Consider the following 26,186-nt stretch of genomic DNA (forward strand, 5'->3'; position numbering starts at 1 on the left):
AAGACATCAATACATGGAAAGAAAAAGCCCAAATTAGAGAGCGACCGTTCTCAAAACAAAAAGAGGAAGGAGTAACAAAATAAATACGGAAAGACAAATGAGTTACGGCTAAAGACAGACTCTGTGGCTCCATCTCTACTGAGAAACAAGCTCTCCTTCAAAACAATTTGGGTCTCTAAGGTTGTAGACAGTTTGGCCAAAGGGAACTTGTTTTAAGTTCACTGCTGAGTTATCCCTTGGAGATTTGATTTGCTCTCTGTCTACAGACATTTTTTTTTTAAATTAAGGAAAAACCACAATTTCAAAATGCATTAATTGTTTCCTTTAAAGAGTTCCTTATTCTGTGGGTTCCTATCCAGCATTCGTTTCAAAATCATCTCAAGAACACATTGTGCTCTCGTCCCGATGCGTTAAGAATGAGCCTTTCCCAAGAAATGGAGAGTCTGAATAAAAGGCATGGGCAGGAAGCTTGCAGAGCATAGGTTCGGGAGCAGCTTAGGATGCTAAGTGTATTGTCTGTACATTCCAGGCATGCGCAGAATTCCTAGTCCTCCACTGCACTTACCTACTCCAGCCTGTGGGGTAGGCAAATAGCCTGGACTGCCAGGAACTCGGTGCGTCTTCCAGGGCACAGGACTTTCCGTTGTAAAAATCAAGAAAATTGAGCAGGAGAGATGCTTGCTATCATACCCACAGACCTGGATTCTATCCCTAAACCCAAGTGGTAGAAGGAGAGACCTGACTCCCACTAGTGGCCCTCTGACTTCCACATGTACACAATCACAGACACGTAGACACAGACACAGACATGCACACACACCAAACAAACAAACAAACAAACAAACAAGGGTGGAGAATAGCTCAGTGGTTAAGAGTGCTGATTGCTCTTGCAGAGGACTCAGGTTGGGTTCCCAACATTAGCAGTTCACAACCCTCTGTAACTCCAATTCCAAGGGGGATCTGGTGCCCTCTTCTGGCTTCCACAGTCACTGCACACACATGGCATACACACATGGAAGCAAACATCCACACACATAAAATAAAATGTGAAGAAATTAAAATAAGCTAGAAACAGTGATCGCAGGAGTATTCAAGTAATTGTGTTTAATGCCTTGCTTTTCCTTTGACTGTCTGTGTTTATTGTATTGCTTGTTCCTTGACTATTTGCATCTATTGTATTGCTAGTTCCTCAACCTAGAACTGACCTTAATACTTACATGTAATTAAAATAGTATAAACGCATAAAGGAGGAGGGAGAATGGGATAGGGGGTTCTAGGGAGGGGGGGAAATGGGGAAAGAGGATGACATCTGTATGTAAATAAAATATACAATAAAAAATTAAGATAAGCAAACAGAAATGTTTTTTAAAATAATTAGGATAAGTTTACTGCAATGCCTGCTTGCAAAGCCCCCTCCCAGACACAATGCAGTCGACTAACAACATCTCAGCAGCTTGTGTGTGCCACTATTATGAACCCCAGTGCCCATGTGGCTATTTCCAGGTCTGGTTTCTGTGACAGGCACACGGCAGCAAATGCTTAGGCAGGCCTCCAACCAGGCATATTCTGTGCATCAGATAGGGGTACCCAGACTTGGACACAGAAAGAAAGCTTAGCTTTCCTTTTTGTGATACTTGAGTACAGAGGAGGAGATAAGAGGCCATGGGCTAATTTTATGCACATATTTCATTTTTTTCTATATCTATTGATTTCTGTTTTCCAAGTCACTGGTCAGCAGCATAACCTACAAAGGCCAGACCCAGTGATCACAAAGCAGATTCCACTTCTCTCCAAAGCAGCCTGTGTGGTAGGAGTCCCCAAGGGAGCCAGACATGTTGGCTCACACCCAGAAGCCCAGGACTTTGAGATGCTGAGGCAGGATTTCTTTGAGTCCAAAGCCAGTCTGGCTTAAAGTGAGTTCTAGGCTACATTTGGCTATAACATGAGACTCTGTCTTAAAAAGCAAAACAAACAAACCCATATCATTCAACCCAGGGAAGGTTCTACGTAGAAAAAAAGGCATACAAGTGAAGGGAAAGAGTTAAGTTCTTTTTGTTTTCTAAAACAATGTAGCCCTGGCTATCCTGCAACTTGCTATTTAAACCAGGTTAGCCTAGGCCTCTCAAAAATTTGCCTGCCTCTGCCTCCTGAGTGTTAGGACCACACTAGGTTTAGGTGATCATTCCTTGGAAGAGAGAGGATTATACCTGTCTGTAGCTAAGGACGATAAGAGAGCCTGGGGCCACAGTGAGACAGTGGGAGGAAGCTGTGTTCTCTCTTTAGTGGGCCAGGAGGCGACAGTAATCAGCATTTACAGTGAACGTTTTCAAGCCAGGCATGACCAGCCATACCTGTAATTCCAGCACTTGGGGAGCAGAGGCAAGAGAACCAGGTATTTAATGCCATCCTTGGCTATATAGGGAGCTTGAACTCAATGTGAGCCACATGAGATCTTGTGGGTTTTTAAAAATCAAAATAAAGTAAATACATAATAAATAAAGTGAACACATCAGTCTGGGCAGGTGTTACATGCCTGCAATCCCAGAATTTTAGAGGCTGAGGCAGGAAGATCACTGGGAGTTTTAGGTCAGTATGTTTTATATTAGCAGGTTCCAGGCCAGTCAGGACTACTGACTGGTAAAACTGTATCTGAAACTAAAGACAGAAACAAAAACACCGTGAATATTCTCCTCAACACAACAGTCCTCCAATGAGAATTTGTAAAGCACACCTACATGCACCAGGAACATAGCTCAGAAGTAGGATGCTTGCCTCGAATGCACAAGACCTTAGGTTTGGTTCCCATTGATGAAAAAAAAAAAAAAAAACTCCAAATGTGGGGACTTTCTCTGTATCCCTCTTCAAAAGCCAAAATGAAAACTATAAAGCAACCAGAAACAGCCCCAAATGTTCATTAAGAAGGAGTTAACTAGCTAAGTGAACCACGGCAAATCCGCAAATCCGTTCCAGGGAGCATGGCCCAGACGTTGTGAAGAGGTCTGTCTCTATGCAGCCAGTGTGACTGTTGGGAGCAGAGGTCTTTGCCCTCACAGATAAACACTAAGGAATCCAAGAATGTTAAACATGTAGGGTTGTCTCTTCAATGGAAGAGATGTAAAACCCGTTTTCTACCCAGAAAGCTAGGAATGGGGTGGCTAGTAGCCTAGGTGAACCTTGTGCTATCTGTGTATCCAGGGGACTCCCCGAGGTTCTGCAGCCAGGACCAGAGGGAGCTAATAGCCCGGATGACCTCTGAGCTACCTATTCTACATGACCAAGACCATACCAGATCCTCCCCCAGGCCCTAAGACCTGTATCCTATCTATAGAACCCACTTTCATGGAAGAAATGACTTATACTTGAGAAGAGTTTCTATGTAATTATGTTTCCCTGTACACATGAGATTGTGTTACAGGAAAAATTTTTATAAATTGTACTGAAGTTAAATATGCCAAAAATAAACTGCCCAAGTTTGGGCCAAAACGGCTATAAAGTCATGTTCAACCAGATTTCCTTCTTGCCTCATGTGGACCACTATTACTCTGCAGGCAATGGTGTTTGCAGAGACCCCACAAATTACCACCTCCAAGAAGGGCTTAGAAAGGAAGCAACATAGTACAGTTCTTTCAGTGTGATTTTAGTTAAGTTGTAAAAAACAATTTTGAGTGTGTCCAAGTGCAATATTCATATTTTGCATGTAAACACAAAACCTGTGTGTTGAGAATTAAACCCAGGGTTCATGCATGCCGGGCAAGTACTCTACCTCTGACATAGGTCCCTGCCCCTTCCATGTGCTTTATACATGCCTAGGAAATGTCTGAGAGGACTCAGAAGAGTAATTCGTTACCTTATAACTTCCATCTTCTAGTCTACCATGGTCATACTATTACTTTTCTATCAAAAAGTGCTTTAAACAAACTGGTTTTTTTGTTTGGTTGGTTGGTTGGTTGGTTGGGTTTTTTTTTTTTTTTTCTGTTGTTTGGCTGCTAGTGTTTCTCCTTGGCTATCCCAGCCACTCTGGTCCAGCCTCTTCTGTTGGTGCCTGTATACAGTAGACCCACCAGGTTGGATAATAAAAAAAGTGTGGCCACTTCCACTAACTAGATTTTTCCCTATGTCTCTGAAAGTCAAAGGTCTGGTTTTATTGAGCAACTAACCAGGCCACATAAAAATAAGTGGGGATACTGATGTGGAGTCTTAAGCACTGAGATGAGGCGAGGTGGAGAATTCTGGGTTGTAGTCGCAGACACACCAGCACATGGGCATGACAAGCCACTGCTCAATAGCCTAGTCTTTTCGCCAAGGGAATACAAAAGCAATACAAACAAAAAGGGGGATGGGAGGCTGGGGATCAAAAGTAAAGGACAGGGGAATGAAAGGGACTAGAGTTTTATCCAGGCAATAATGCCTGATTCTTGCTTAGGACATTCTTTCCAGAAATCCGAAAGGGGGAAAAATCCTAAATAACAATCTCAAAACTCACAATGACTCAAACCAAGAGTTCCTGTTTTCTGTGTCTGAACAGCAAAAAAAGATAAGCCAGAAAAATGACCAGACCATGCAAAGTCACATTGGGTACCAGAGTCCTGAGCGATAGGTTCAGGGAAAAAGCAGAAACATTTCCTCTCCTAGGGACAACCCTTCCCTCTCACAAAGACCCAAATCCCAGGAATTCTGTAAATTTCCACTTGTCCATATCTAGAGTCAGGTAAGTCCAGAAAACCCACCCGTTATCACTCCCAAGTTTCACTGTTACCACCAGGAGCTGGCTCAAAACTGGACTCTAAAAGCAACAAGGAAAAGAACTCATAGTAATTAACTTGGTTCTGGACCAAAAAAAAAAAATTCGATCAACATTGTCATAGGTTAGTGAAAAACACATGCCGACTTGTGGGAGTGGGCCCAGCCCCTGGACACGTCTAGGGCTCCCCTTTCCCAGGGCGCCCTAAGCAGGTACTCAACGCAAAAACGCACAATGAGACCCAGGTGCGTCACGCCACAAAGATCCTAGGCAGGAGGAAGAGAGCTGTCCCTGTGGGTTCACGTCCCCAAATGACCCAAACTGGAAGAATGGGTTGATGCGGACCCTTGGCTCACGGACTACGGGAGCCAAACAAGACAATAGAGCCATAAAGAAGAAAATGACAGGAAGCGCTGGAAGAGCCCTGGAAAGGGACCGAAGAGGGGTGCAGAAATGGAGCTGGAAGAAGCGCCTGGAGAAGGGGGCGTGGAGTGACTCCTGCCTCGGATGCCCACGGTCATTCACCGCCTGCTTCCAGGCGCCGCAGCCACAGCCACAGGGACAACTCCCTCCCTCCGCCCGCCTGCCCTGCCGCTCCCGCGTCCCGCACCGTGTTGTAGAACTCGGCGATGGCAGGCACGATGGTATAGTTGTCCTCGCACCAATCCACCTCCGAACTGCCAGCCCGTAGCTGGTCCCACCAGTGCGGGGCGCCCATGGCCGCTCTGGAGCATCAGAGCAGCTTCTCCCCAGCGGCGACCGGCCCGAGCGTCTGCGGGGCGCACTGTGCGTCTGCGGCTTTATGCGGTGCGGGGCAGCCTCCGGATACGGCGCCTCCCCGCAGGCCTCCCAAGTCCGGCTGCCCCCGCCTGCCACCGCTGGGACAGACCCGCCCCGGCCCCGGCCCCGCCCCCGGGAGTCCCGGAGCACGGCGGCCACGCCCACCCGGGGCGGGACTCACAGTCGGGCCCCGAAGGGTAAGACAGGGGCCGGTGTGGAAGCCGGTAGCCACCAACTCTCCGGTTCCACCGTGGCTGGTGGCAAAGGCCTTCAGAGTCGCTCTAGTCCGCGTGCGTCCAGGTTGTGTAAAGAACGCCAAAGCGATCTCTACCCTTTGTAAAAATGTAAAATACGAAAAAAACGCACGGAGACCCGGACCCCTTTGGACTCCATGGGAGTTCGCAGCAATTTTCTTCACTGCAGTTGGGACCAATTCTCACGCCTAAGGAAGGTTCTTGTTCCTCTTGAAGGCTGGATAGCTTTACCAGACCCAACTCGCTGCTGGCTAGGGTAAAAAGATCCTCAAGGCTGTAGCAACAGGTCCTCTGGACCCTTCCAATCATCCTGAACACACACTCCCCCCCGCCCCCAACACACACACACCAGGAGAGCGTTTCTGTAATACTGAGTCTTTAGTCGTTTGTGGGTAACATAGACTTGGGGAAACCTTCAGCCATCCCAACCCACAGAAGATGCAGTATAGAAGGTAAGAACACACAAGTGCAGGACATAATACATACATAGTAGTATATAGTACATATAGTAATGTGTGCTGGGTTCTATTGGGAGTGTTCATATGTCACTCATTAGGTGTCCCGGTGGCATCCCGGGCAGTGGGTTCTATTCACCTTTCTACCAGTGTGAATGTTAAAGCTAGTAATCAAGTTCAGGGCAGGTGACCTATCTGCTCATAATGGTTTTACATCTGTAATTATCCTATAGTTTCTAAATGTAAGCCAATTTTATGTGGTATACGTAAGATCTTAGAGAAAACCATTTTATTCTTTTCAGTGGCAACTCAGGACCTCTTCCTTAGGAAGTTCCAGGTAAGGACAGTGGCAAAGATGGCAGCAATCTCCACTGGTTTGTCATTTTCTTGCTCAGGCATGCCTGCCTTCTCTCCTGGCTGGAGCTCCTATAAGCAAATGCATCTGTGTCTCTGTTCCTCCTCAGACACCCACACAGCCATTGTCTCCATGGCTGGCAGAAGCTGCCAGTCTCTACCTCCTGTTCAGGAAATCCAGCTTTATTCCTTACAGGCTAAGCCACTCCTGTGTCTTCATTATCCCGCTTTCTATCACCACTTATTTCTCTAGAACCAGTTCTACTGATGGTCTCCTGGAACCCAAGGAGAAGAACATAGACTGTGACCTCCTTCTAGGGTCAGTTACAGGCTAGCTGGAGTGAGCAGGCCAGAGCCACAAACGATAAATGCACTGTAATGCCTCCCCCACTGTTGTAGATTGAATACCAACTGTCCAGCAAGAGATTGCTTTCTCATATGATTATACTTTTCTCCTCCCGATAGCTTAGGCAAAACTAAGCTGGGTGTAGTAGCACGCGCTTGTAATCTCCGAAAGAAAAACTATCTACATCTATCCACTCTGATATAAAACAGTTACTGTGTGTGGCAATTTTCTCAACTTGTGGTCCACGTGGACCTGTTTCCTGTTAATACTGTAAAATGTTTCGTGTTAATTCTGTGACATTATCTACCATTTACAATACTTTTGTTTTTAATTTCTCTTTGAATCAGGATCTCACGTAAGCCAGGCTGGTGCCCAAAATGCTAGAATTTATAGGCTCATACCACATACTACCATATCCAGATTCCTTCTCATTTTAAAAAGAATCAGTGTGCTTTGTAGCTTTCCAAAGGCTGCAGTGTTATATATGGACACCTAATAGAATGTGTTTACACATTCATAGGTATTAAATACCCCAGTTTAAATCTTTAGCATTGCAAAAATGTTGATGATAGGTAGGCAGCTATAAACGCAGGTGATAGACTCACATAAAGGTTATTCAGGGTCCTCAATACTTTTTAAAAGACTGTCAGGTAAGAGGTGTAGGCACACATGGAGAGTGCTACTCAAGTCTGTTCATGCAGAGAAAGGCTAAAAGCAGGTGCCAGGTATAGCCTCTATCACTGCCTTTACCTTTAAGACAGGGTCTCTCCCTGAATTTGGGGGTTGCTTTTTCTCAATTAGGCTGGTAGCCAGTGGACCCCAGATGCTGCTTCCGTTCTCCTTGGAGCTGAGTTACGGTCATGTACCAGATGCATGGCGGTACAGGAAGCAGTGTCTTACATGAGTTCTGGGATCTGAATTCTGCTCTTCATAATTGCCTAACAGGAACCCGTAACCACTGACTTTCCAGCCCCTAGTATCCTCAATATTTTTAATTTTTTATTTATTTTTATGTGTATGGGTGTTTTATTTGCCCACATTTGACTGTCCCCCACATGCAATGCCCATGGAGGCCAGAAGAGGGCATTGGGCCCCCTGGAACTGGAGTTATAGATGGTTATGAGCTGCCATGTGGGTACTGGGAATTGAACCCATATCCTCTGAGAGAGAAGCCAGTGCTCTTAACTGTTGCCTCCTGAACCGACCAGCAGACAGAAGACAATGGACATGGGATCTCCTTCCCGACACGGTTTATTCAGGAACCTTGAAGTATCCTAAAAGGCCCCTGGAGCTCTAAAATGCATACGCAGTAAAGCCTAGCCTATGTGCCACGCAGGCTTCCTAAAATGGTTAGCCAACACACCAGGGGCATCTGGCACCCAGCCAGACGCCATCTTGAGTTCCGCTCCCCACACTTAACCACTGAGCCATCTCTCCAGCCCTTTGCTGGAGTATGTATTGTCAGAAACGATTCGGGTTTTAGATCCAAGTCCTCTACTGTGAGAGAGAACACCCTCTTTTACCTTCTTGGTGCTTATGTAGGGTCTTTGGCTAGATTTGGGATTCCAATCAATACAAAAGCCAGTTGGTTGACAGGAGAAAAACATCGAGACTCATAAGAGCAGCAAAATTACAGTTATGAAGTAGCAATGGAAACAGTTTTATGGTTAGGGGTCATCACAACATGAGGGACTGTATTAAAAATCACAGGATTAGACAGGTTGAGAACCACTGCTCTAGGGGCTGCTACTAAGAGAAATATGAGACAGAAGGATGTAGGCGCTAATAGAGGATGGAGCTTGCGCCAAGCATTTCTTTGAATTTACATCGCCAGACTCTACTGTTCTAAGCTATTTTCTGGTCTCGGTATGCATAGGACAGCCTTCTCACCAACTTTAGTTGTCTTTTTCTTTCTGTGGTGCTGAAGATAGACTCTAGGACACCCAACCGTGCTAGACACACTCCCTTCTACATTTCTAGCTATCCCTCAAAAACTTCTTATGGCTTGCCACATATAGGGGAAAGGCTGACTGACTCTTTGTGAAAGTACAATGTCTTAAGTGATTTCAGCTTGAAGTAATCAATATGCCAGCCCAGCATTTTCTGCCTTAATGCTTTTCATCTCCTTAACGCCTTCTTACTACACACTGTGTGAGCCACTAGCTGTGGGTGAGTAGCAGAGAGCACTAAACTCAGAGAATCCTCCAGGAACACCCGTGTTGGTCTGCTGATGACTTACATTTTTTTTTTTTTTTTGATCAAAACACTTTCCCAATAACTGTAATGATCTCATTCAATGTCCGTAGCTATTGTCAGGTAAGTGATTCTGAGATTGGGTTCTACTAATACTATCGTGCTTCAGCAACTAATCAATGGTTTCATACTCAATCTTGTAAACAGTGTGTGTGTGTGTGTGTGTGTGTGTGTGTGTGTGTGTGTGTGTGTGTGTGTGTGTTGGGGGACGTAGCAACAGGAACAAAGCCTGGCTTAGTTCTATGCTGAGTTTGCTTATTGTACCTATCTTAGGGTTTTACTGCTGTGAACAGACACCATGACCAAGACAAGTCTTATAAAGGACAACATTTAATTGGGGCTGGCTTACAGGTTCAGAGGTTCAGTCCATTATCATCAAGTCGGGAACATGGCAGCACCCAGGCAGACATGAGAATTCTACATCTTCATCTAAAGGCTGCTAGCAAAATACTCGCTTTCCAAAATCAAAGTTCCTAAATATACATTCTTCCAAACAAAAGCATGGCCAGGCCTATCACAGCAATACCTCAGTCCCTGGTACCAACTTCTGTATTAGTCAGGGTTCTCTAGAGTCACCGTGCTTATGGAATGCCTCTCTTTATTGAAGGAATTATTGTGATGACTTAGTCTGTAATCCAACTAACCCAACCATGGGCAGCTGTGGATGGGAAGTCCAAGAACCTAGTAGTTGCTCAGTCCCACAAGGCTAGTTGTTTAACTTGGTCTTCTGTAGAAGTAGATTCCAACAGATGTGCTGGCAAGTAAGTGCAAGCAGTTGAAGAAGAGTAAGTCTTTCTTCTTCCAATGTCCTTATGTAGGTCTCTAGCAGAAGGTGTGGCCCAGATTAAAGGTGTGAACCACTATGCTTGGATCTGGAACTTGCTTTGTCCCAGGATGACCTTGAACTCAGAGATCTCCTTGCCTCAGTCTCTAGGGTAATACACACCTTTGGTGTGTACTACCTTGCCTAGGCCTAAGTTTTCCATGACCACTATGCCTCAAGATCATATAAGATCCAGGTCAAACACTTGTATCTTCCAGCCTCAAGATCTGGATCACAGATGAGCCTTCCAATTCTGAATTGTAGTTCATCCCAGATATAGTCAAGTTGACAACCAGGAATTGCCATTACAGTACCTTTGGTCTAAATATAAATCACTGATACAGACTCAGGAGACCAGGTTCTGGAGATGCCACCATGTACGTAGGCAAACACACCCATGATATCTTGCATTTTTACTTAATGTGCAACAATATTTACCTAAGCGAATATCTGATGGGAAGTATCCAGCTCAGCTTGTTCCGAGAGTAGAATATCAAACCAAAGAATCTTTACTGGGAAAAACAAAAACTTTAGGCACCTGACCCAGTGAAGGAAGAAGTACCTGATTAAGGATGACATTCTTTGCATTGCCCTGTTTGGCCAGAGTTCTCTTCTGTTTGCTTGGTGTAGGCTGCTGATTCCTTCTCAGGATAAGCCCAGCAGCGCCAACTACAAATACACTGGAGGTCGCCCAGTCCACCCTCGGTCATGTTCAAGAAGTGTGTAAAAAGGGTACAGTTTCACTCTGGGCTATAACTCTTTAAAAAGCCAAATCTAACAGTTGGTGAGGGGCCACATGAGAGCAGTGTATGGTGACAAGTATAAAGGCTAATCGTGTCACCTTGGCTATATTTGGAATCACCAAGGAGATGCAGAAGAAGGAAGAGCCACTCTGAATGTGAGCAGTTCCACCCCACAGGCCCCAGACTGAACAAAAAGGGGAAGAAACCTAGATGAACACTGGCCTTCACCGCTCATAGCTTCCCACAGTGACACAATGTGACCAGCTTGCCTCGTCTTCATTCTGTAATGGACTATATGTCTAAGAACTGTGAATCAAAATAAGCCTGTTCTCCTCGACATAACCCTTTGTCAGATATTTGGTTGCAGCAACAAGGGAAATGATTAAAACCTATGTGTTGGAAGCGTCACAATGAAACCTATAACTTGCTCATGATCCCCTTGTCTCTGCCTCGTGAGTGCAGGATTACAGTGTAACATACCTTACTCCTTGCTTTCAATTTGAGAGTCTAGACTCAGAAATGAGGGAGAGGGCTGGTCGTAACTCAGTGGTAAAGTGTATATGTATCATGTACAAAGCCTGGGTTCTTTTTTTTGTTTTGTTTTGTTTGTTTTTGTTTTTGTTTTTTGTTTTTTCGAGACAGGGTTTCTCTGTATAGCCTTGGCTGTCCTGGAACTCACTCTGTAGACCAGGCTGGCCTCAAACTCAGAAATCCGCCTGCCTCTGCCTCCCAAGTGCTGGGATTAAAGGCGTGAGCCACCACCGCCGGCCAAAGCCTGGGTTCTATCTCCTACACCAAAAAAGAAAAGGTGGAGGAGGAAGAAGAGGGGAGGGGAGGGGAGGGGAGGGGAGGGGAGGGGAGGGGAGGGGAGGGGAGGGGAGGGGAGAGGAGAGGAGAGGAGAGGAGAGGAGAGGAGAGGAGAGGAGAGGAGAGGAGAGGAGAGGAGAGGAGAGGAGAGGAGAGGAGAGGGAAAAGAGAGGTGGGGTTTGCAGGCAGCAGGTCTTTGCCAGGCAACACTGCATCTACAAATAGGCATGGCAATTGCTGGGGTCAGGTGCCTGCTACTTGTAAGCCCTTGATGGCCTCTAGAAATGTTTCTCTTCTGGCTCTAATCTGGGCTGAAAAACCACAAACAATGTTAAGACTGGATAAATTAAAAAAAAATGAGTGGTTTTGAGAATAAGGATGTAGTTGAATTGGTAGAACACTTGCCTAACGGAGCTTCATTGGTGTACACATGAGGCCCTGGGTTCCATCCCCAGCAGAATGTAAGACTGGGTATTATGGTAGTACACACCTGTCATCTCAAATTTTGGGAGATGAAGGCAGGAGGTCATCCTAGTCTACACAGTGAATCTGAGGTTAGCCTGGGCTTCAGGAGACCCTGCCTCAAACAGCTGGGAGGAGGGGAGGCAGAAAGCTTTGCCTGCTTGAAGGGTATAGGATGTTTCTGGGTGTGTTTTGTCTAATGCTTCTGGATAGCGGGCCGTTAACTCTAGCTCTGGCTTGCAAAGATTTAACAGACAGTTTTTAAGCATCCCCATATAAGTTATGGATAATATAAGACCAATAAAAAGACTGCTCTTAGCCCCCAAAGAACCGAATTCAATAGCTGGATGTAATAAAAGAACTGTGTAACCCCAGCATGAGGAATGCAGAGGTGAGAAGCTTGCAAGTCTGAAGCCAAAGTGGCTTCATGAGTTCCAGACAAGGCAGAACCACAGGGTAAGACTCTCATTTAAAAAAAAAAAAAAAAACAATAAAATAAATAAATAAAAGTGCTGAAATCTGGGTGTAGTGGTGAATGCCCTTAATCCCAGCACTTTAGAGGCAGAGGCAGATTTCTCTGAGTTCGAGGCCAGCTGAAATACTTTCAAACCTATGGGACAGGGCTTGACTTCTCTGTTGTGGCCAACTGGAATTGATTTGCGCCATACCTGAACAGGGGTTTGACCATACCTTTTCTCCCCTGTTACATCAAAAAGTGGGGCTGTTCTTTGGTCTTCATTTATGATTGAAAAAAAAAAAAAAAAAAAAAAGTCCATGAAGCAAATCAGTGCTTCAGGCAAATCTTTGACAGAGAGCTAACTTGAGCAAGTTGTACTGTATTGCAAACCACTAATGTGGAGGCTTTGTTCTCACCCTCGCAGGACTTAATGAAGGCTAGCCAGCACAGGAGAGTTTTAAAAAGCTAAATCTCTAAAAAGAAATTAGGGCATGAAAGAGACAACTTCAAAAGACCTGAGTAGCCAAAAAGTAGATTACCAGCCCAAAGCCCAGAAGAAAGAGAAAAGTTAGGGATTTAGTGCAGGCTGAATATCTTCGAAGACACTGCCCCGCCACCGAAAAGGCAGGCCAGGAGATTAAGAGCACACTGGGATTAGAGAGATTTGCAGAACATGGAGATGAGAGAGGAATGTGTGGGGAAGAAGGACAGCATCTCCTTGGGCATTCGAATATCTCCAGAGCCTGCACCATGGAAGGCAACAGGGCCTGACTGCTGAGCCAGATGATGCTGAGCCGTGGATAGTGGATAGGTGCAGAGAGCAGTGGACCAGACTGAGAAGCAAGGGGCGGAACACCCCAGCAACCAGCTCAGGAGGAGGATGGGGGGGGGGGTAGTCATGGTGGCTGTTGAACTATCAAGACTACTTCTAGATAGACATGGTGGTTCAGGACTATACCCCAGCATGAGACAGTGATGCAGGTAGATTGCAGGAAGTTCTAGGCCAGCCTGGGCTACTCTGTGAGACCCAGTAGGAGGAAAAAGACGCCTCGCTACTAGTCTGGTTGCTGTACACGTTGAGATAGAGTCTCATAGACCCCAGGGTGGCTTTGAACTAATGACAGTTCTCTTGTTTTCAGTCTGTAATGTGTTGATATTCTAAGTGGATGTCACTTTGTACCTCCCAAACTCTCAAATTGAAAGCAAGGAGTAAGGAATGGTAATGCACGCTGTGATTCTGCCGCTTATGAGGCAGACGCCAGGGGATCATGAGCAAGTTATAGGTTTCATTGTGACGCTTTTTTGGGGGGAGTGGGGGGAGGTGGTTTCCAGACAGGGTTTCTCTGTGTAGCCCTGGCTGTCCTGGAACTCACTCTGTAGACACAGCTGGCCTCAAACTCAGAAATTTGCCTGCCTCTGCCTCCCAAGTGCTGGGATTAAAGGTGTGTGCCACCACCGCCCGACTATTGGGACATTTTCAACACATGTGTTTTAATTATTTCTCTTGTTGCTGCAACCAAATATGTGCCCAGCTCCACAGTTATGTTTTTTAGTTATGGATTTTTATTTTATGTGCATTGGTGTTTCACCTGCCCGTATGTCTGTGTGAGAATGTCAGATCTCCTGTAACTAGAGTTCAAACAGTTGTGAATTGCCATGCCAGTGCTGGGAACTGAACCCGAAACCTCTGGAAGAGCACCTGGTGCTCTTCATCACTGGGCCATCTGTCTAGCCTTCACAGTTATGTCTTGAAGATGGGCTTATAGCAGGCTACCATGGCTTCATTTTGACAGCATTCTGTCAAAGATAAAACTATAGTAGAAAGTATGCCTGTGGCTACCTGGGGATGAGAGAGGGTATTCACTGCAGATAGGCACAGGGCTCTGAAAGGTAACAGAATCCATAAAAACCCTGGGACCTTATTTCAGGCTAAATCTGATCAAACTCAAAGACAGACAAAAACCAAAAGCTCATTTAGAGATATAGGCTGAAGTATTTATGATAAAGCAGAACATGGGAGATTTGTATTGCAATAATAGGGGAGGGGACAGTCTGGTTTGGGTGGTCCAAATGGAACAGCATTGACCCAAATAGGTAACTGTTGAAACTAGGTGGCAGGTACTTTGGATGGTTATCTTTACCTAGTACACATTTACACTGTTTTTCAGAAACAAAGGGCTTCTGTAGATTATCAGCAAACACATCACATAACTCAAGACCAACAGAAGTTCAAGTTAGTGCCAAAGGCAGTTTCTGTACAGCTTGTGGTTATTATCTTTCATCTTTCCTTCAGAAGGCACAAGCGGAGCAGCCAAGGTTACCCTATCTGAGGACATAAAGTATATCAATCACTCTCTTCCTGGAAAAGTTTGGACCTAGGGGACCTCCAGCAAACAAGCTCCTATCAGCATCCTGGTGGGTCTAGATGGTTCAGTGGCCACAGGCAAACTAGGTAGGTCAGGAATTAGTCAGAGTCTGCAGTCCAGGGAAACGTTGACGGTGGGTTGTGAGAGAGATAACACTGGCCCATCAGGACAGTCCGTCTTACCTCTGGGAGCTAGCTATGTGGAGGTGGCCTACCCACTTCATGTTTCCTCACTCTGCCAAAGATCAGGAAATGCCAGGGAGAAGTAGAGTTGATACTGAAGAGGGACAAATCCAGATAGGGTAACATGTTAACAAAGAGCAGGCGACTTTACACAGCCCAGAAGGAAGGCATGAACATTGAGCCGGAGCTAAAGGGACAGGTGGTGTTCCTTTTGCATAAGAGAGTTTGGAGCAAATTAGAGCCCCAAGAAGAGAGCTTGAGTAGAAGTACTTCTACATATGAATGATGTGGGCGTACTGACTGGTACACGTCTTTAATCCCTGCACTCAGGAAGCAGAAGCAGAACCAAACTGGTCTACATAGGTGAGTTCCAAGACAGTCAAGGCTACATAGAGAGACCCTGTCAAAACAAATCAAAACAAAACAAAAAACACAACTAAATTAAATAAATAAATAAGTGAAAGAGTAAATAAACAAGTAGCCAGGCATAGTGATCCATCCCTTTAACCCCAGCATTCGAGTGGCAGAAGTAAATGGATCTCTGTGAGTTTGAGGCCAGCGTGGTCTACACAGCGAGGTGCATGCCAGACAGGGCTATATACTAAGATGCTGTCTAACGACAAAGGAAAGGGAGGGAGCACAGTGAAGAGCTGCCTCACTGGGTCAGGGCACACAGGAGTAAAAGTGAGGCTTGGGGTACAAGCCCAGAACCTGGATTCAATTTCTGGAACCAACACAAAGGTGAAAGGAGAAAACTATTGTTCATAATCTGACCAATGTATGTATCTAAAATTCTCTCTCTGATGAGAATAAGAAAAACAGAAAGAGAAAGAAACAGAAGAAAGTCCTACTCCTGAGATTTTGAGGCATGAGAGTGAGACTGGGGATTGGGAGGCGGTGGGAAAGATGACCAATACATTTAGGCTGCTTTTTATTTTTTTTTTTTAAAGATTTTTTTTTTTTTTTTAATTTCATGTGCATCAGGTGTTTTGCCTGCTTGCATTTCTGTGTGAGGGTGTTGGATCCCCTGAAACTAGAATTACAGACAGTTTTGAGCTGCTAAGGGGTGCTGGGAATTGAATCCCAGTCCTCTGGAAGAGCAGCCAGTGTTCTTAACCACAGAGCCATCTCTCCAGCCCTTAAGATTTTTTAAAAAACAATTTTATGCATACATGTGTGTATGTTTTGCATGAGTTTTATGTGTACCATATGCACGTAGTAGCCTGGAAAACCAGAAAAGAGTGTCAGATCCTCTGGAACTGGAATCGTAATAGATGGTTGTGAGCCACCATGTGGGTGCTGGCAACCAAACATGGGCCCTCTGCCAAAACAGTAAGTTCAAAGCCAACTGGGTCTGCATAGTGAGCTCCAGACCTACCAGGGATACATAGACACCCTATATCAAAACAAAACATAAAACAAGAGCCAAAGCAGTAAGTGCTCTTAAGTGCTCAGCAACCCAGCTGCCTTCATCCCACCATGCCACTATGACCTGAAAGGCATGAGGCTGAAATACAGCCAGTATATAAGGGTCAGCTGTCCATCAGAAAGTTCTAGACTACATACCAAATACTAGCAAATGCAACTTTGAGAACAAATGATACTCTAGTTAAGGGACACTTGATGCTCCTCTAAAGTGTGCAAATTTGAAGAAATTTCAATCTAGAAATATTTGGTGGTTCCCTAAATGGACTTACTGAAAATTTTCCATTCACACAGAGACATTACTCATGTTAGCAAGCTTGACAGGTGAAGCTGATCTCAGTTATCTTCCAGCCTCTACCTTCTGTGTGCTGGGGCTACAGGCATGTACCACACTTGGCTGCATGTCTTCTTTCTCTCTTTGTTTTGTTGTTGTTGTTATTGTTTGTTTTGTTTTTGTTAAAAATAAGAGTATCTAGCAGGGTGTGCGAGTACACACCTTTATTCTTAACAACAGGCTGATCTCTGTGAATATAAAGCCAGCCTGGTCTACAAAGTGAGCCCATTGTGGTACATACATACACACACACACACACACTCACACACACACACACACATACATAATGGTTTTAGCCTGGTATGTGGCATAGGCCTGTCATTTCAGAACAGAAAAGGCTAAAGCAGAAAGCTTCTGAATTTAAGTCTGTCCTTGAATGCAATAAAAAACTATCGCAAATAATAAATACAGATATGTATGCACAGATATGAAAAACTGGTCTTTTGTTTTCATTTTAAAAATACTTTCCCTGTCTTTATGTGGGAATGAGTTCCAGTTCAAATAATTTTCCTTCTCTCTGAAAAATTTAATTTAATATTGTTGTGTTTTATAAAAACACTTTTAAAAAAAGGCAAGGATATGTTTGTTTGAGGCACAGTATGGTGAGGGGCTGGGAGGGGGTTCCTGGGGGGCCCATGCTGAGGCATCCCTTCCCTCTGAGCCACACCATGGTATACTATAGAATAGAGTTTATTTATGGCACGGGGAGGGGAGTTGAGGGGGTAGTAGAGGCAGAGAAAGGCAGAGAGAGGAGGGGGGAGGGGAATGGGGAGAGAAGGGACAAAGGGGGAAGAGGGTAAGAGAGCAAGAGTAGAGAGTGAGGAGGGGGCAAGCAGCCCCCTTTTTAGTGAGTCAGGCATACCTGCCTATTGCCAGGTAACAGTGGGGCAAAGCCTAGAAGAAATGCTAACAAATATCACTTGTAAACAAGGCATGGTGGTGCATGTCTTTAATCCTAGCACTCTGGAGGTAGAGATAGATATATCCGAGTTCAAGACCAGCCTGATCTATAGAGTGAGTTTCAGGAGAGCCGCGGCTACAGAAAGAGCCTATATTCCCCTTCTTCCCCCAAATCTCTTCTAAAAGAGGCCAGCAGGATGATTCAGCAGGTAAGGGAACTTAACTTGCCACCAAGCCTGATGACCTGAATTCAATCCACAAAACCAACATGATGGAAAGAGATTCAACTCTCGCAAGATGTCCTCTGACCTCGACATATGCACTGTTGGCACTTGCATGTTCACACACACTCACTCACACAGAAAATACTGGAACATGTTTTTCAAAGAGTAGCTACGGGAGCTGGAGCGATGACTCAGCAGTGAAGAGCACTTGCTGGACCAAAGTTCGTTTCCCAGCATCCACATCACACAGCTCACAGCCCACACACATGTGATACATGATACTCACACAGATTTATACACGTATGCATAAATAAAAATACATTTTTCAAAAAAATCTCTCGTGAGATATGTGAACCACTGAAATTTTCCCTTAGTTTGAAATGAGATTTTCAGGATTTTTTTTTTTCCATTTCGAAGGATAACTTGGCTATTTACATAGAGAGAAATTTAAGTATGTGAACTTCTTTCAATAATTTAAGGGCTAGAGATGTGTATGCGTGGTGTGTGTGGCAAGGGTGTATGCATACATGTGGTAGAACACTTGTTAAGCATGTATTAGGTTGTTTTCAACAAAATCCCAATTGTTTGGTTTTACCAATGAAGACTCAGGAGCCAGAGGCTGGGGTGAAAGCCTCCTAATTCAGAGAGGCCGAGAAAGCACCCAGTTGACCTTCCTCCTCAGCTGATGTCTCAAAAGGATGCTGTCCTTCTCCACGGCCATCTCAAAATCCCTTCACACTGAATGTCCCTGCCGTCTACTTCCTGCGCTTTTCTCTATCCTTTCGCCTGACTTTCCTCTTACTCTCTATGGGTTTTCCAGTAAATAACACAATCTTGGGGTTCAGTGTGCTCCAATATCCTGCAACACACAAGTATGGCCCTGAGCTTGGATCCCAGCATCCACATAAGAAGCAGAGTAGAGCAGTAATGCATTTGTAATCCCAGTTCCAGGGAGGCAGAGATAGGTCGATCCCTCGAGTTTACTAGTCAGCTTGCCTAGCTGAATTGATTTCCAGGTGTAATGAGTGACTTCTAGCACCTGGGGATATGGAGACTGAAGTGGCTATCTCAAGTAGCTAGGTGGGACTTTCAGTGGAGGGCGGGGGACATCAGCATACCCACAAAAACTTAAACCCCAAATTTATCCTGCCTACAAGATGTTTAAGACAAAGACGGAGTGGATATTAAGGAAGGGCCAACCAATGACTGGCCCAACTTAAGACCCATGCCATGGGAGAGAGCCAACTCTTTGACACCATTAGTGATACTCTGCTATGCTTGAAGACAGGAACCTAGCGTAACCGTCTCCTGAAAGGCTTCATTCAACAGTGGATGGAAACAGACACAGAGACCCACAGCCAGATATCAGTCAGAGCCCAGGGAGTCTTGTGGAAGAGTTGGAGATAATGCTGAGCAGACTGGAGGGGTCAAGGATACATGAAGACCTACAGTCAACTAACCTAGGCCCATGGGGGCTCACAGAGCCTGGGCCACCAACCGGGGAGCCTGCAGGAGCTGGGCCTAGACCCCCTACTTATTTGTAATAGATGCACAGCTTGGTCTTCATGTGGATCCCCTTCCCCTAGGTGGACAGCCTGGTTGGGCCTTAGTGGGAGAGGATGCACTTAGTCCTGCTGTGACTTGGTATCCCAAGGGGTGTGTCACCTTCTCTGAGAAGGGATGGGTGCAATGGGGGGAGAGATTTGTAAGGGTGAGACTGGGAGAAGGAAGCTTTGATCTGAATGTAAAATGAATAAATAGATAAATGAATGAAAAAAGGGAAAAGAAGTAGAGATTGTCCTTTAAGTTGCCTTTTGTGTTTAAAATGATTCTCTCCTTCCCTCCCTCCCTCCAAGACTGGGCAAACAGTTCTCTGAAACACTAGAACCCCTTTCTTCCCCTACAATGTCTATTCCTGTATTTTACTGTTCTTTTGTTTGAGACAGTGTCTCACTAGTTAGCCCAGGCTACTCTGGAATTTACTATATAGCCCAGGCTGGCTTCAAACTCATGATCCTCCTTTAATTTCCCAAATACTGTAAACACAAACCCAACATGGCTGACTGGTTGGTTTGATCCACAGCTAGTCCAGGATGGCCTCAATGCATTTTATGGTTGAGGTGGGCCTTGAACTACTTATTGATTCTCCTGCTGGAGCACCCCCAAATCCTGAGGTACAGGCATGCACCACCTTCCTGGTTGGTGTTTCCTTTCCCTCAGTACAGTAATCCTCTGTATCCATGGAATCAGCATATCTAGATACAATAATCTTACTATTTGAGAAAAAAAAAACCCTGCACACATAATGAACATCTGGAGTCTTTTTATAGTCATTATTTCTTATAAGTAGCATAAAACAACTATTTACATAGCATGTATACTGTATTAGGTGGTACACAGGAAGTCGGATGTGTATATCATGCTATTTTAAATAAGGAACTGGAGCATCCATGGACTTCGGTATCCACAGCTGTCCATGAAACCAATTCATAGAAACTGAGAGACCAGCCCTCAAACTTGCTATGTAGCTAAGGCTCACCTTACACTCCTCAGCTTCCTGCCTCATCTAAGTGCTACTATGATGGCAGATGTGTACCAAGACACGATACTAAGTTTTAAAAGTTCAAGCCAGCTGCTATATAGATCAGCATGCATTCTAGAATTGTACCATGGCTTTTTTTTTTTTTCATATTCAGAGTCAGAAACCTTTATCCCTTTACCCTGCTCACACAATGAGTTTTTGAGGTATTACTTTTTTTCTGGAACAAATATTCTACATTTACTTTGTTGTCTACTTGCCAAAGATCTGGAGTCAGTGAAATTTGCTAGAGAATGCTTATTTTTCTGAATAGGTCATAGAATTTAGAAACCAAGATCTGTGGGACAGGTGTGCCACAAGTTCTGGCTCCAGAATGCTATATTAAAGGTGTGCACCACTTTGCTTAAGACACTGTTTAAGACAGGGTTTCCCTATGTGCCCTAGACACTCACAGGCTAATAATTGTGTGTGTTCTGTTTGTGGTGATGAGGTCTGGCTAGGTTGTCAAGGATGGCCTGGCATTCACATCTCTCCCATCTCTCCTTTTGAGTGTTAGTATTACAAGTCCCATTCTAGGAATCTTACAAAATTAGGGAAATCAAAAGTATGACCGGGCACTGGACAGACACACAGACCAAAGGGACAGGTGAAGTGTGTGAGAGAGCTGCCATCACATGTGCTGCTGGGACAACTCCATCCCTGCATGGGGAAGGAGGAGGTGACTCTACCTCTGGAGACACGTGAGGATGAACAAAGGTCTCCATGGCATGTGTTGTAGTTCCAGCCACCTGGAAGGCTGGAAAGGGAGGGCTGTTCAAGTACAGAGGCCAAGAGGCCACACTAGGCAACATAGTGAGATTTGGTTTAAAAAACAAACAAAACTCCAAGTGGACCAATGACCTAATATAAGAACTAAAATAATTAAAAACAGGGATCAGTCTTTAAGATCAAATCAGTGGTGGCACAGGCCTATGACAAATAATCTCAGCACTTGAGAGGTAGAAGCTTGGGGATCAGGAGTCATCCCCAGCAACACCATGGAGCTTGACATCAGCCTGGGCTGCAAAGTGAAAGCCTGCCTCCAGAAGATAACTCCATATCACATGCAAGCTTCTCCAACCCCAGTCTCATCTGTTTGCTTGATTCAGACTCTCACTATGTAGTTCTGCCTACCCTGAAAATGTACTATGTAGACCAAGCTGGCAAGAACTTGTGGCAATCGTCCTGTCTCTGTTTCCACAGCGCCAGGGTTAGAGGCAGGCATCATCAATGGCAGGTCTAACACTCTAAAATTTAAAAATAGGTAACAGGGTCTGGAGAGACATCTCAGTGGTTAGGACTAGAAGCTGCTCTTCCAGAGGATCAGCATTCAATTCCCAGAACCTTCATGGCAGCTGACAACCATCTGTAACTCCAGGTCAAAGGAATCAGACACCTTCTGATGGCTGAGGGCTCCAGGCAGACATCCACATTCCCAAGGATACTGTATGAAGCAACTTGAATGTTCAACAACAACAAAAAATCAGTACACAAAAATGTGATCACACCCACACCCACACCCACTGCCTTTCAAAGGAAGAAAATCCCATCAAAATATAGATAAACCTTGAAGACTACACTCAGCGGAAACCAGCCAGTTAGAAAAAGACAACCACCAATTGATTCCATCGCATGATGGGCTTAAATCAAAATTTTAGAGGCAGAAATTGGTGAAAGTGGTGAGCAGATCAGTTTGATGTACATAGGGAATTTCAGGACTGCCAGGATTATACAAAAGCAGAATAAAACAAACAAACAAACAAACAAACAAACAAAAAATGAGTTTGAACAGAACAGTATGTAACTGCAGTAAACAAGCACGGAAATGGTGTTGATTTGTGTCTTGAAAAAGAGCTGAAGCTGACAGTGACGCCCAGTGGTGAGACTCTAGGTTCAATCTCCAAGCTGAGTTGTCACTCCCACCCAACTCACAAAAGGGAACATTTTGGTAGAAGAGAAAGCAGGTAAGCTCAAGACTCTGAGGCATCCGATAGTTGTCTGTGCAGGGTAAACGTGACTGACTGCTTGGCTTCTGCGGTCCGGCGACCACAGGAGTCACTCGGATTGATGCAGAACAAAGCCTGGCTTTCAGGATTTCTTACTGTCAATCGCTGGGACCAGGACAAGATTCTGAACTGCTAATGTTCCGTAGATATGAGAGACGGGTCAGCCAGGGCGACAATTCTGGTCGTGCTTTCCCATTTAGGTACTACTAGAAACCAGGGTCCGAAACGGAGATTCGGCTCTTTAGTGGAGTAGTCTGGTCGGACACGGGAAAAATGAGCTAAAAAGCGGCTAATCCCCGTGATAAACGACGGACAAGGTCACCAGGAAGATCAAGGAAGCTAAAATATCACCTCGGTACAAACCAGCCTCTCAGGATAGTTAATCCCACTCCCAGAAGTACCGCCCCTTCACACTCACTTCCGCCGGCTCCTTGCTCAGACTATTCTCGCGAGACTTTAGAGCGCTATGTGACCTGGGCTAAGCGGAAGTCGGGCCTCTTTTTCGTGACGCCGTCTAGGCGGTCGGCTGTGTCAAGATGAAGGTAGGAGACCCTGAGTGAGGCAATTCGAGCCCGAGAACCCGGCACTGCCTCAGCCCCAGGCTTTCCCGAATCCCGCATTAAACGGAGAAGGGTCTGAGGCAGGAGGGAGCTCGCTCTTGGGGCCTTGGCTCCCCCTGGGAGAGCGGATGGCGAGCGATTGTAGCGCCGCCACCGCGGACGTAGCGCAATGGCGGCGCCCAGTTCCCGGCAGGGGCACATGCGGGCCTGAAGCCCCGCTTGCAGCGGGCTGCCCCGCAGCTCTTGACCCCCTCGCCACTGTGCGCTCCGAGATGGCGAGGGTCGCTCTGGCGTCCCTGCGACCGAACTGTTGGCCTCGTGTAGGTTCCTAAGGTTTTCTTTTGTCCCCCCACCCGCTTTTAAAATCCTAGCTGAACATCTCCTTCCCCGCCACTGGCTGTCAGAAACTCATTGAAGTAGATGACGAACGCAAGCTGCGGACCTTCTATGAGAAGCGCATGGCCACAGAAGTAGCCGCTGATGCTCTTGGTGAAGAGTGGAAGGTAAAGTTTGTCATTGGCGTCCCTACCCCAACTCTGAACAGCGAGCCCAAGCTTTGGGGTTTGGTTAGTTTCCATTAGTAGAACGAGGTTTGGGGAAATGTGCCAAGAAGAGTTGCTTCTTCTTGCTTGTCGTAATGCAGGGTCTTAGAAAGCCCTTCATGTTCACTCTAGTACAACCTGGGTGGATAGTGTAAGTCGAAATGGAGAGATTGCTAGTTGACCTTAGTTGGAAACGGTGACAAAATGTGAGTGGTTGAAATTGGTCTCAGATACTCTCCCTAGTGGGGTGTCAAGAGGTTAAGAACCTGTACTGTGTAGTTTGGACTTAGTATAAATGTGCTATTTTATATTCAATGCAGGGTTATGTGGTCCGGATCAGCGGTGGGAATGACAAACAAGGTTTTCCCATGAAGCAAGGCGTTCTGACCCATGGCAGAGTGCGCCTGCTGTTGAGTAAGGGCCATTCTTGTTATAGACCAAGGAGAACTGGAGAGAGGAAGCGCAAGTCTGTTCGTGGCTGCATTGTGGATGCCAATCTGAGTGTGCTCAACTTGGTTATTGTGAAGAAAGGTGAGGCTTTTCATATTTATTGGAATATATATTTATTGGTCTGCCTCCAAGGTAGTGAGTGGGGTGTTGACCAATGAACTTGTGGTACAGAGATTGAATTTCTTTATTCTGATTGTTTCTTCGAAGGAGAGAAGGATATTCCTGGACTGACAGATACCACTGTGCCTCGTCGGTTGGGACCTAAAAGAGCTAGTAGAATCCGAAAGCTTTTTAATCTCTCCAAAGAAGATGATGTCCGCCAATATGTTGTCAGAAAGCCCTTAAACAAAGAAGGTAACAGGGATTTGGGGGCTTTGCTTGCTTAGAGTCTGGTTTAGCAGATAGTTTTGTTTATAGCTTTGGGATTATGAGTGACAGGGCTTCTGAGATTATAAAAGCATTCTCATTTTAATACATTTTAAAAAACCTTTAAAGCACTTTGTGTATATATGGGAGTCAAAGGACAACTTGCAGGAGACAGGATTTTGGAGAGACCAGGTTCTAAGTTGGTGCTTTGGATTACAGAAGAAGCACTAATTTACTGATGAATGGCTCTCGTGGATTTTTCATCTCTGGGACATAGATTGTGAAAATCAGGAGAAAGACTTAAGACAGAAGGACAAATAAATAGTATTTGTTAGGCTACATTCATTAATGAAGATCCACAGCATCAGTTACACATTGTTCATGTTTCTGTAGGAAGCATAGCTTGTACATTAAATACAAATAACTCAGGACTATTGACGTAGACATATTTTAGAAAGTGTATGATACTAGAGAAAATGTGTAACTTAGTTGACAAGAGGTTTAAAAATGGTCCACAGGACTTGGCTACCCAGCTTATTTTACAGGGGCCCATCAGCTGAGATGACAGCAGGTTTCTGTTCCCAGACAGGCCTGTAATGTGGAGTAAGGAGTATAAATCCAAAAGGCTAAAATGAATATTTTATAACTTACCATTAATTTCTAATAGTAGGCAGAGTCTGAAAATAGGATTCAAGCATGAGAAATAGAAAATATGGTGAGATTATAAGAATGCAGACCATAATATTTACAAAATATGTTTTGAGGATAGCACTGGCCTTGGGTGGTGGTGGGGATTGAATTGGGCCAAGGGTGCGCAGGCTTGTGTTTTGCCACTGTGCATGGCCATGCAGCATGGACACTAAGAAGTGATTACTCATCTGGACTTGTAGGTAAGAAGCCCAGGACCAAAGCACCCAAGATCCAGCGTCTTGTTACTCCACGTGTCCTGCAACACAAACGCCGGCGCATTGCTCTGAAGAAACAACGCACTAAGAAAAACAAGGAGGAGGCTGCAGAGTACGCTAAACTTTTGGCCAAGAGAATGAAGGTAAGAGTGGTGTAACTGAAAGGTCCGGGACTCCCCAGAAAGGAGGTCCACTTAGTCACAGGATAGCACGCACCCAAAGGACACATGAGAGACCATCTTGCTGTAAAGCACATGAGGTGGTTTATTAAATCAGAGCTCTGGGCCAGCCCATATCCCCATATCTCACATAGGGGATAGAGGGACTGACCTCGTGGCTCAGGGTTCTAGTGCCTATATATGGGTGGGGTGGGGAAAACGTTCGCGAGGGTGCACAGAATTGGTTGTTTTACTTTTTTTTTTGAACACTAGTAGGCCGTACCATGGGGGCAGGGTGTAGTTCCTCCCTTGGCCAGTCAGTTTCTGGGATGTTCTTAACAGGCCTTTGTCCTGTAACTCCCCCTCCTCTGTAACTAATTAGATGGGCCCAAACCTGCTGGCAGATGCTTTTCTGCCCAAGGTCTAAGGCAAAAAATTTACACATATTTCATAAAATGGCCTTTATAATTTTTCACTCTATATAACAAAATGCAGAAATGCCATTGGATTTGCATCTTTAACCAAGGTAAAGCCTTAACTGTATTTTTTTTTTTTTTTTTTTTTTTTTTTTGGTGTTGTTTAGGAAGCCAAAGAAAAGCGCCAAGAACAGATTGCCAAGAGACGTAGGCTGTCCTCGCTGAGAGCTTCTACTTCTAAGTCTGAGTCCAGTCAAAAATAAGTCTTTAAGAGTAACAAATAAATAATCAGACCTTGA

The 26,186-nt window shown here is 45.1% G+C and overlaps 2 protein-coding genes and 1 long non-coding RNA gene across 7 annotated transcripts in view; 1 reads left to right on the top strand and 2 right to left on the bottom strand.

Annotated features, from left to right (window-relative positions):
- Acer2 (alkaline ceramidase 2) overlaps nt 1-5,589 on the bottom strand; it is a 41,229-nt gene extending 35,640 nt beyond the window's left edge. For 2 of the 5 annotated variants that reach the window (XM_076934690.1, XM_076934693.1), the window contains exon 1: nt 5,352-5,589. In XM_076934690.1, coding sequence (XP_076790805.1) covers nt 5,352-5,475 — 124 coding nt within the window. In that variant the 5' untranslated portion in view covers nt 5,476-5,589. Of the gene's footprint in view, nt 1-565; nt 637-5,351 lie in introns of all 5 variants that reach the window. The other 3 variants (XM_076934691.1, XM_034504075.2, XM_076934692.1) reach the window with 3 other exon arrangements.
- Nucleotides 5,590-20,212: 14,623 nt separating this feature from the next.
- Nucleotides 20,213-22,549, bottom strand: LOC143442418 (uncharacterized). The gene is made up of 2 exons (XR_013110613.1): nt 22,417-22,549; nt 20,213-21,941 (listed from the first exon to the last, which is right to left on the bottom strand). It is a non-coding gene; the product is annotated as an uncharacterized LOC143442418 (long non-coding RNA).
- Nucleotides 21,383-26,186, top strand: Rps6 (ribosomal protein S6). The gene is made up of 6 exons (XM_034503000.2): nt 21,383-23,032; nt 23,422-23,553; nt 23,913-24,123; nt 24,250-24,396; nt 25,299-25,456; nt 26,055-26,186. Exons 1-6 carry the CDS (start codon nt 23,027-23,029, stop codon nt 26,148-26,150), a joined length of 750 nt encoding a protein of 249 aa, XP_034358891.1. The 5' UTR covers nt 21,383-23,026; the 3' UTR covers nt 26,151-26,186.

This window comes from Arvicanthis niloticus, chromosome 5 (genome assembly GCF_011762505.2).
Source record: "Arvicanthis niloticus isolate mArvNil1 chromosome 5, mArvNil1.pat.X, whole genome shotgun sequence".
NCBI classification, from domain to species: Eukaryota; Metazoa; Chordata; class Mammalia; order Rodentia; family Muridae; genus Arvicanthis; species Arvicanthis niloticus.

Coding starts and splice junctions, on each gene's coding strand:
- Rps6 (XM_034503000.2), top strand. Junction 23,554..23,912: donor CTCTTGGTGAAGAGTGGAAG/GTAAAGTTTGTC, acceptor TATTCAATGCAG/GGTTATGTGGTCCGGATCAG. Junction 25,457..26,054: donor TTTTGGCCAAGAGAATGAAG/GTAAGAGTGGTG, acceptor GGTGTTGTTTAG/GAAGCCAAAGAAAAGCGCCA.